The 11,812-nt window shown below is 39.4% G+C and overlaps 1 protein-coding gene across 1 annotated transcript in view; it reads right to left on the bottom strand.

Moving 5' to 3' along the window:
- Nucleotides 1-132: 132 nt before the first annotated feature.
- The window catches only part of LOC126267936 (ankyrin-3-like), a 227,418-nt gene continuing 215,738 nt past the window's right edge, over nucleotides 133-11,812 (bottom strand). The window contains exon 8 of the mRNA XM_049973247.1: nucleotides 133-777. Within this exon, the coding sequence (XP_049829204.1) occupies nucleotides 765-777 (13 nt within the window). The 3' untranslated portion in view covers nucleotides 133-764. The remainder of the gene's footprint in view (nucleotides 778-11,812) is intronic.

Here is an 11,812-nt window from a genome sequence, read left to right as displayed (position 1 = left end):
CACATGCCTCCAGACATTTCTCTGCCAAATAGTTTTCAGTAATCAAACATTGTGAAGAACTGGAAGTTTTAGTAACTGAGTAGTTTTCGATTTTTGTTGAATTATTGGTAAAGGAAGTACATTTCTTCTTACTTCACATTATATGTTTCCCTTTACAGATACTGTTTTGGTGTCACTGTAGTAGATATACACACTACATAAATAGGGGTACAAAGAATGACAGCAGGAATAACTTACTTTATCTATTTTAAGAATAACGATAATTTGAGTTAAAATGCTTCCTTTATGTTACTCCACAGACTTGTAGGACTGTAGGCTTCATCTTAACTGAATATCAGGTGCTGGTATTTCCATTCCTCAACGATGTCCAGTGGGTTCTCCCATCCTAATACCTGACGCCCTGTTGGCCCTACCTCACACAGTCCGGCTGCCACCACTGCACGACCACTGAATACCACAGAACGCAACAGCGCCCACCCAGTGCTCTCCCTGGTGTCAGTGCTGGCAGGGGAGGCGGCCTGAAGCCACAACAAGGCCACGTGGCAACAGCCAGAGGCGTCTCCTGACAGCCTTCCCAGTCCCCACGCATGTCCCTGCACTAGCAGCGGGCACCTCGCCACCTCCGCAAGTCCCGCACTTCTTCCCAGTGCAGACAAGACTGGTTCCCCCTCCTCAGGACGGCGCCCCTCGGCGGCTCCAGCTGCCAGCAGCATCCCCAGTCCCTTCACAACCTGTTTGTTTGTCGCCTCGATCAGCCTCCAGCCTTACTCGTGGCCCCTGCATAGAGCAGAGAAATTGTCACACTTTACTCCAAACACACACTTCTGATGAACATAACTATTACAGGAGCAGAGCAGTGACAACTGTCCAGTGACAACTAACAAATCTACATTTTTTTCCTTTATGTGATAGAGAACAATGGGACAATCACTGTACACAAAGTACAGATGTACTGTGGTAACATCATCACAAAGTCTTCTCCCATTCTCAGTTACAGTTTAGAACATTCCATCTGTAATGAAATTCAGAGAGTCACATTTTGTCACACTGTTCCTGTCAGTGAGACAGGATGCTATTGTTTAGCAGTTGTTGCCCTTCACTGAAGAAGGCATTTCACACTGCCAACATTAGAAGTTAGGGGCGCCCATACAGGGGGACTGATGGGGGCAATTGCCCTTAGTGAGAATGTGGAGAAGAATTTGTAATCACTAGGCTCAGATTTTTGTGACCTAAAATACCTGGAAAATTTTCATTAAAATCAACTCAAAATATTGATAAAATTACATAAAAGAAATAAAAGTGAATTATGAAATGAATTAAATTAATTAAAAGCTAGTGTTGAAATTGAAATTACAAAGACAATATTTAATTTAAAATCGTTAAGTCTCCTTTAAGAAATCTCACTTTTTGAAGTTGTACGAAAATTGTTCTACAGCCATCTTAGAGCTATTGCATTGTACGGCAGTTACCTTGCAGCAAGAGACCGATATGTGACTTTTTCAAGCCCTATGTCAACAGTTACCAAATATGTCATGAAAGGGTTTCCTCAGGGCTCTGTACGCAGTCCCAAATTCTGGAAAGGTAACTTAGCATCACTACTGGACACATTACAGAACAGGAATTGTTAGAACTTGTAGCATATATTCAATTCTTGATGCTTCTAATGAAAGCCTGAAGCCGAGATTCCCTAAAAAATAACAATGGCAAACTAGTCTGAATCATACATGACTGGTGCTCGCAGATGCTACTCAGGGTAGCGCTGCAAAAATCGATATATATCAATGGAAGACTTCGAAGGTTTTGTCCATTTATTCAGGAGATAATTCAAAAGCATATTATCAACAGTTGTTTAGGTATACACTTGGACTAACAATGGACATTCAGTGGCCATATGGAATTTATAAGAAGAAACAGGAATTACTTAACGAATGCTGTTGTTGTTCTTGTTGTTGTTGTCGTCAGTCCAGAGACTGGTTTGATGCAGCTCTCCATGCTACTGTACCCTGTGCAAGTTTCTTAATCTCCGAGTAACTACTTCCACCTACATCCTTTTGATTCTGCTTAGTGTACTCATCTCTTGGTCTCCCTCTGTTATTTTTAACCTCCACCCATCCTTTCGGTACTAAACTTGTGATATCTTGGTGCCTGAGAAGGTGTCCAACCGATCCATTCTTCTAGTCAATTTGTGCCCCAAATTCCACTTCTCCCCAGTTGTATTCAGCACCTCCTGAATTAGTTAACATCATCTACCCATCTAATCTTCAGCACTCTTCTGTAGCACCACATTTCGAAAGCTGCCATTCTCTTTTTGTCTAAACTATTTACCGTCCATGTTTCACTTCCATACATGGCTACACTTCATACAAATACTTTCAGAAAAGACTTCCCGACACTTAAATCTATACTCGATGTTAAAAAATTTCTCTTCTTTAGAAACGCTTTTCTTGCCATAGCCAGTCTACATATTATATCCTTCGACCATCATCAGTTATTTTGCTCCACAAACAACAAAACTCTTTTACTTACTTTAAGTATCCCATTTCCTAATGTAATTCCCTCAGCATCATCTACTTTAATTACAGTACATTCCATTATCCTCGTTTTGCTTTTGTTGATGTTCATCTTATATCCTCCTTTCAAGACAATATCCTGTCTGTTCAGCTGCTCTTCCAGGTCCTTTGCTGTCTCTAACAAAATTGGCAAACCCCAAAATGTTTATTTGTTCTCAGTGGACTTTAATTCCTATTCCAAATTTTTCTTTCGTTTCCTTTACTTCTTGCTCAATATGCAGATTGAATAATGTTGGGGATAGGCTACAACCCCGTCTTACTCTCTTCCCAACCACAGCTTCCCTTTCATGCCCCTCGACCCTTATAACTGCCTTCTTGTTTCTGTGCAAATTGTAAATAGCTTTTCGCTCCCTGTATTTACCCCTACCATCTTCAGAATTAAAAAGAGATTATTCCAGTGAACATTGTCTAAAGCTTTCTCTAAGTCTACAAATCTTAGAAACGTAGGTTTGTCTTTCCTTAATCCATCTTCTAAGGTAAGTCGTAGGATCAGTATATCCTCGTGTTAACCTACCGATAGCCTTTCTCTGTACCAGGTATAGAAGTATGAAACTGGAATTTGGTTGCAATAATTACATGAATGTTGTTTGAAACTGATAAACAGTATATTATTCAAAATAATCTCCATTCGTGTTTATACATTTCTCTCACATTTCCGGCAGTCTATCAATGCCACGCCAAAAAATCAGTTCTTCTTTCGAAGTGAACCGTTCAGGAAGCCATTTACGTACGTTTTCATATGAACTGAAGGGTTGCACAGTGAGAGCGTGTCCCAGTGAAGCAAACATATCATAATCGGACGGAGTCTAGTATGGAGAACAAGTATCATGCACCAGTATTTCCCAACTGAACGCCTCGATTGTTTCCCTGGCCCGTTTTGTTGTGTGATGCGCGTTATCACGGAACGATATGACTGTGTTTTCTTTTTCCATACTCCGGTAGTTTTCCAAGTAATGCTCGATTTAAATCTACATCTACATGTTGACTCTGCAATTCACATTTAAGCGCTTGGCAGAGGGTTCATCTAACCACAATCACACTATCTCTCTACCATTCCACTCCCGAACAGCGCGCGGGAAAAACGAACACCTAAACCTTTCTGTTCGAGCTCTGATTTCTCTTATTTTATTTTAATGATCATTCCTACCTATGTAGGTTGGACTCAACAAAATATTTTCGCATTCGGAAGAGAAAGGTGGTGACTGAAATTTCGTAAATAGATCTCGTCGCGACGAAAAACGTCTTTGCTTTAATGACTTCCATCCCAACTCGCTTATCATATCTGCCACACTCTCCCGTACTACGTGATAATACAAAACGAGCTGCCCTTTTTTGCACCCTTTGGATGTCCTCCATCAGTCCTAACTGGTAAGGATCCCACACCGCGCAGCAATATTCTAACAGAGAACGAACGAGTGTAGTGTAAGCTGTCTCTTTAGTGGACTTGTTGCATCTTCTAAGTGTCCTGCCAATGAAACGCAACCTTTGGCTCGCCTTCCCCACAATATTATCTATGTGGTCTTTCCAACTGAAGTTGTTTGTTATTTTAACACCCAGGTACTTATCTGAATTGACAGCCTTGAGAATTGTACTATTTATCGAGTAACCTAATTCCAACGGATTTCTTTTGGGACTCATGTCGATCACCTCACACTTTTCGTTATTTAGCGATAGCTACCACCTGCCACACCATACAGCAATCTTTTCTAAATCGCTTTGCAACTGATACTGGTCTTCGGATGACCTTAATAGACGGTAAATTACAGCATCATCTGCGAACAACCTAAGATAAGTGCTCAGACTGTCACCCCGGTCATTTATATAGATCAGGAACAGCAGAGGTCCCAGGACGCTTCCCTGGGGAACACCTGATATCACTTCAATTTTACTCGATGATTTGCCGTCTATTACTACGAACTGTGACCTTCCTGACAGGAAATCACGAATCCAGGCGATCATTTTCTGTTGGTAACTATCAGTGTTAACGGTTTCACCAGATTTTAGCAGCTCACTGTAAATGACACTGCAGCGTCGCAAGTTGTTCCGAGCGAACATTTATTTTAGGATAGCTTGCTGCATGTAACTTCTGGGGCTGACATCTAGCGGCCTACCCGGGAGACACACGTGGATCTGTCACTGCCTGTCGTGGGAAAGCTATTCAATGTCTCTTACTGAACGCGTACATTCACCACCTATAAGAACCAAAATAAACGATATTAAATATTATTCCATCATTTTCAAAATCGGTACACTACCTTTTGTTATTCAGGAGAAGATTGTATAAAAATTTCAACATTGTAACTATCATAGTTTTGGAGATAAAAAAATTACTTAAAAAGTCAAAAACCGACACTTAGAATTAAATTCAGTTAGAAATTAGAATAATTTAGCTTTTGGTATCATTTGAAAACATAACCAGAACTCTCAGTGCGCAGAATTAATTAATAGAGCTTTTCATTTTAAAACTTTGATTATTTTTCGTTTTCGTAGTATAAAAATCAGAAAAAATTATTATTTGTCTCTAATATTGTTGTGGGAGTAAAGGTGAGTAAATGAGAGTGTGTACGTGGGACATTCGCCAAATTTTAATGTTACATTATATACCATCTTAAGTACCCTGCAAGAGTTACACAAGCCTGTCGTGGGAAAATGATCCTATGGGATTTACCCACTTTGCTGATGATGTATGTCTAGGTGCGATTGCTATTGTAACAGAGCAGCCAGAAAGTCAGCTAGAGTAAAGTCTGTATCTAAAGAATATTTTCAGTAATATTGTCTTTCCGTTTATTAGACATTACTTTAATATTTGTATGTCAGATTACCACAAATGCGTCTGTCTGAAAGGGTTGATGGAAGCCAGTTTTGGCGGGAGTATGATTATGAGCGAGCATTCTGATTGGCAGCGAGTATGGTTGGCCAATCAGAATTGAGGCGGTTCCAGCTCGTTACCTAATACTCATACGGGGAGTCAGGCTGGAAGAAGGAAGTTGCTCTCTAGCTTTGAACGCCGATCACTAGTGGCAGTCAGAATAATGTGTAACATGAATAATTACGTAGTGTTTGATTATTGGTGAGCTAAGTCGATAACAGTTGTTGCTGAGGAGCGCTTGGCGAAATTTAGAGATTTTGACTAAATCTGTTGGACAGATATTCGCGAGTGAAATGTTGGCCTCCACAGCATCCGCATGGCATGTTTCAGTGTTCAGCTACTGGGCATTTTTGGCGAGCAGTTACTTTATTAGAAATCCACAAGAAGGACTGAATGTAATAACTCAAATTAGTGGTGAAATTAATGACTGTGAGAAGGTTGTTTAATTCTCTTCGGGTTTGGACAGATTTCTGGCTGCTATGCATGCGAAATGTGTGTATGAATCATGAACTGGAAGGAAATATCCAATAGTTTAAATGTGGTCTGAATATTACCGTTCCTTTGGTTATCAAGGACAAAGTAAACATTATTGTGTGGAAATTTCTGACATTATTTTCCAGAAGCCAATCCATTTTCTTACTGCCCAATAAAATTGGATGACAGGTTTTCTACAAAACTTTCTTTCATAACTAGAGTTGCGTGGTCTCAGTTATTGTAGACATAGGGTGGTGTTATCTATCAACGCTGCTTTTACGTCATCTTGTAAGTATGTATGTTGCCGAGTGAAGGGACATCGAGCAGACGCCGTTCTGAGGTAGGTGAATTTTAATTTGCAGCCTGCACAGTGACAATTTTTTAAATTTGATGCAAACAAGAATGCGCACCCAAAGGAATTGTGGAGCGACTTCGATGATGTGTTACCTAAAGTATGTATTGACAAGCAAAAAATAGGTTTATTACATCCACTTTTATGGAGAAGCTAGAATTTGGGGTAATTTAGCTTCTGATAAGTATGATAAGTTGGCGGAGTTCAGACAGGCATTTTTTTGAAGAATGTTGGAGGAAGAGGAAACAGATGGATGTTTTGAATAAGTTTTGGTCAGGGGAGTGATACGATCCCAAGCAAAGATAATATTAAAAGGTTTGTACAAAAAATGGGTAACTACTTTATCGTATCTAAGTTCAAAAGTAGAAACTGAGCAAATAACTATGGGAATAGAAAATAAGCTGCCATTGTACTGGAGAAACAAAATAATTTCAGCGCCTACAGGTAACCTTGATAGATGTATTATCTGGAAAGGATAGAGAGTATTTTAAAGGAAGAAGGAAATGCCAGGAGAGAACATAGGCCTCCTGTCAAACAGAATGATAATGGACCTGAAGTAAATGTAAAGCGAATCAGCGTCCAAAGAGGAAATGGATACAGAGGTAGATTTAGAGGACGAGGAGGTACTAATGGGAATAGGTTCAACAAACGTGTTCAGTATTACGACTACCATCAGCTGTCGGCTGGTGACGTAACAGAGAGTTGGTGCCCGCCCGATGACAGGCATCTTAGACGTAACACCCGGCAGAAAAAATTGTTAGCGGTCTGCGACGAATCTGGTGCTCGCAGACGAAAACAATACAGCTTAAACCCGCTAGCGACACCCTTTATAAGGAAGGCGCCCTCGTTACAACATATTGGTAATGATAATTTAGGCAATAAGAGAGCAGAGGAGAGCGACAGGAAGAAACTAAAGATATATCCAGTAAATGCCGTAGCATTATATGATAGAGACAGTGAACTAAAGATCATAAGAAACAAGTAAATTTAACTGGACATTGAGATCATGAAATGGGGGTGAATCAGCACTGCGAAACAGATGAGAGGCTACCAATGAATTGTGGAATTAATGCAGCAGTAAGGGTCGAGGAAGTTTTGAGTAAATTCATTTAAGTAATTTCTGAAAATAAGAATGGATTATAGGAAGAAGGGGAAAAACAAAGTGGTGCAGAAATTTCTGACAATACCTTGGAAGGGTTTGCAGAATCAGAAGAAAATTATGGTGAGAAGTTGGAGTATTTTAAGTTGTCAATAATGGACAGACTTGTGGAAGCTAGCTCTACTAATAACAAGCAAAAGGAGGACCCAGTAATTGTAAGTATGATTTCCACAAGGGAGGTAGCATTCGACAATCGAAAAGTGGTGCAGGATTTGGTAGAGGAGCCTGAGATTGTAATCAGGAGAGACTATGTAGGACAACCGATTATGGAAGTAATGATGTTCGAAGAAAAACTTCCTTGTCTAATTGATACCGCTTCGGAAGTTTGTGCTGTATCACAGATTTTGGTAAATGCTCTCACAAAAAATAAAGAAGTAGTTATTATGTCAGTGAGTGGTCTAAATATTATTCTAGCTACTGGAAAAACTAACAAAGTGGTTAAACAAGTAGTCCTATTACCCATAACTGCAAGTTGGGTAGCTGTAAAACAGAGTTTTCTAGTTATAAATGGACTCAGTGTGGCAATGTTGGTAGGTGCCGACTTCTTGCATAGGTATTTTGTGTGTCCAATGATGTAATTCTAAGTGGAAAACCTGTAGATATCCCATTCATTGGAAAAAGACAGAGTGCAAACGAAGAACAAAGTGACATTCCAATACGAGACTGTAGTGCGGCTACATTGATCGAAGGCTATAATGAATATGGAGAAAGAAAAGAAGTGGATCCTTCTGAGCTAGAGAGTGTCAGATTTAGGATCGAGGAGAAATTAAAGGGACTTACAGAATTAACTGAAATACAAAAGGACGATTTAAGACAAATTTGGAATAAACATTGTGAGGTATTTTCAGATTAGCCTGGATTAGCTCGAAATTACGAATGCTATTTAACCGTCAAGGAAGATGCACATTTTTTCAAAAAACCATTTGCCAAGCCAGAACTGCATAAGAAAGCTGTTCGAGACTTAACACAGAAAATGCTCGATCGGGGGATAGTTGAGAAGGCTTTTAGTGTATACAATAACCCATTGGTTGTAGCACTTAAGAAACGGCTCAATTAGGTTGGTTTTAGACCCTAGGGCATTGAATAAGATTGTTTTACCATAGAGTGACAGGCCATAAAACATTGAAGAACTATTACAAAAGATTAAAGGGGCTAAATTTTTCACTTCTATGGATGTTACATGTGGATACTGGAATCTACCTCTGGCTAAGGAATCCAGAAAGTATAGAGCGTTTCTGTTTGAAGGACAATGTTATCAGTATAAGGTTGTGCCTTTTGGGTTGAATATCAGTATTTGTTCATTTGTCAGTGCGATGTCTCAGGTTTTAGGTGATAAGTTATTGAGGCGAATTACTGTTTACGTGGACGATGTATTGATTACGACTCCCACTTGGGAAGAGCACTGTTTGTTGTTAGATAATGTGTTAAAAGCTATTAAAACGGGGGGGGGGATGAAATTGAAGTTAGATAGGACAGAATTTGTCAAAAAAGAGATTAAATTCCTGGGACATATAGTAAGCAGGGAAGGAATTATGCCCGATCCAAGTGAAATAAATGCTATTAGGGACTATGCAGCACCGAGCACACGTAAGGACCTAAAAGGAATGTTCAGTTTGTCTGGATTTTATCGCAAATTTGTGGCAGGGCAATTATTTAATGATCCTAGTTTATGGGAACTGTTTAAGATAAATGTTCCCTATAAGTGGACCCCGGAATGTCAAACCTCTTTTGAAAAACTTAAGGAAGCACTAGTGAACAGCCAGATTTTGAATCATCCTGTCTTTTCAAAACCTTTTTGTTTAGGATAAGATGCTTGTCGTTACGGTCTGCGGGATAGAATTGTTCAGGACTGAGATGGTTGGAGAAGAACAGGTCCACAAAACGATCGCATTTGCAAGCCGATCGATACAACAAGAGGAGAAAAATTACAGCATCTCTGAACTGTAATCTTTAGAAGTTATTTTCGGTTTGGAAAAGTTTGAGCAATTTTTACGGACCACAGTGCTCTAACTTGTTTAAATGCTTGTCAGCTTAAACATGGTACACTCAGGACGTGGTCTATGTATTTGCAAGAAGTTAACTATGAGATGCAGTATATAAAATGTGCTGAGAACGCAGTAGCAGATGCGCTATCCAGAAGTGTAAAGAATAAAGAGCTGGGGGTGGATCCTGTAACGAACAGGGATTGTCATGAGATATGATCGCAGTTTTTCAATTACAGAAAGAGGGATCGATTAAACGCATATGTAAGAACCTTAAACGAGAAAAATGAGGATGATAATCTTAAATTGGTGAAAAGTAGAATAGGTCACTCCGATTTTCCAAAGATAGCGGAATATTTCGAAGTTTACAAAGATATTATTTTCAGGAGGAGATAGAACACTAACGAGGATTGGCATATTTGTTTGCCTGAACAACATGCGGATCTGTTAATTGATTTTGTACATAATAAATATGGGCGTTATGGAGCACGTAAATACATTGCCAAGCTAATTGAAGTTGTAATATCTGACAACATGTGGTGCAGAGTGCAGAAGAGGCTGGAATACTGTGACCGGCGTCAAAAGGTAGGAGCTAGTAACAAAATTAAACAGGGGCAGATGTACTCTGTGGAAACCTAAAACAAACTAGGTATAATAGCAATAGATATTTTTGGCCCACTATCAGTGTTCGTACTGGTAGATGGATTAATTAAATATGTGAGATTTTATCCGCTTAAGAAGGCTAACTCTAAGGTAGTTGTAAGTAAACTAGAGAAAGACTATTTTGTCAACATTGGTGTGCCAAAAGCTATTTTGTCAGATAATGCTCCACAGTTTATATCTAAGCGTTTATAAGAATGTTTAAGTAAGAAAACATAGAGCACATCAAAATTTCGGCCTATTTTCCACAGGGAAACATGTGTGAAAGAATAATGAAAGAACTTAACCTTCTCTGTAGGACACAATGTCGTAAGAAGCACTCAGAATGGGCTAATTACTTGGGGTACTTTGGGGGAGTAAGTAATAATTTAAAACATGAAGCCACAGGTTTTGCTCCAGTAGGATTAATGGGAGGGATTAGACCTAACAACATGCTATTTGATTTAGTAGAATTCTCTAGAATTAAAGAATTGGCTATGAAAGAAAAGTAGAAGGTAGCTCATGCCAATATTAGAAAAAAGGCGTTAGAAAGAAAAAGGAGACATGATACGAGAGATAGTCCAACGAGTTTCAGACTGGTGATCTAGTGCTAGTAAAGGCTAAGGAAAAATCTAAGAAACGTACGGTTGAAACAAGAAATTTACAAAGTATGTAGGACCCTCTAGTGTAGTAGAGAAACCGCAGTGCTAGTGCCTATGGACTGGAGTACGTGAAGTCTCACGAACTATTTGGATTAAGAAATAGTATCGGTTTGAATAGATACATTCAGAAATAAGTCTAAAACCGTAGTATCTACACGGGATTACTATTCTCCGTCCTGTCTCTTTCCTCCAGGGTCGTGTGTCTTGCACGTTGCGGTTAGCGCCCGCAAAGTGCCCAGCTGATCGGTTTATTCCTTCAATGTTCGTTTTCGTAAACAGGTCGTCTATCTGTCTCTTTAATCTATGCGTTCTTGCTTCCCACCTTTGGGACTGGGCAAGGAACACTTTTCTATCTACCCACTGCAATTCCTTATATTGCCACTCAGCACTACTAACGGGTTACGGACCTATTGAGTGATGTGAACACTGTGGCAACAATACTCCTCCCTCCTACCCTTGGCGTAGGTGATCAGCAGAGCGGTTATTCAACCAAACAGTACAAACTTACATTGACACATTAGTTGTAATAGTGGACTAAGATACTGACCCACCCTAACGTAAGGATAAATGAGATGATTTGAAAGCCACAGAGAGGTGGACTTAAGTGTATTTAATAGTGTTAGTAATGCATGTTTTCTTGACTGTAATGAATGAGATGTGTTGGAGAGCCACACAAGTTGGTGTGAGTCGTGTTTAATGTTTATTTACAAGGACATTTTTGGATATACCATATATATGTATGTTGTAATTTGATCATGAGGTTATGAAGAGCCACAGTAATTGGCTAGCAGGTTCAGTACTGTTCTATAAGGATTTTTTAAAAATTTTCTTGACTATTGCGTACGAGAGGTGCAGAGCCACAGAGATGGCCTGAGTCTGTTCAAATTTTTTTATACAAGGATTCTTGGCAGTATTTGCCAATAATTTAGATACTTTATAAAAGGTGTGTCTAAGGTGTTCTGCTGGGGCCACAGAAACTGGCGTATAGGATTTTCAGTCTGTTGCCACCATATGGTAAATTTGTATATAGGATAAATCTGAGGACTTTGGTCAAGCCACAGATGATGGCAAGGATATTTTTCAGAGATTTTATAAGAACTTCCTA

This window comes from Schistocerca gregaria, chromosome 4 (genome assembly GCF_023897955.1).
Source record: "Schistocerca gregaria isolate iqSchGreg1 chromosome 4, iqSchGreg1.2, whole genome shotgun sequence".
In the NCBI taxonomy this organism is placed as follows: Eukaryota; Metazoa; Arthropoda; class Insecta; order Orthoptera; family Acrididae; genus Schistocerca; species Schistocerca gregaria.
This window is presented reverse-complemented; position numbering and strand designations above follow the sequence as displayed.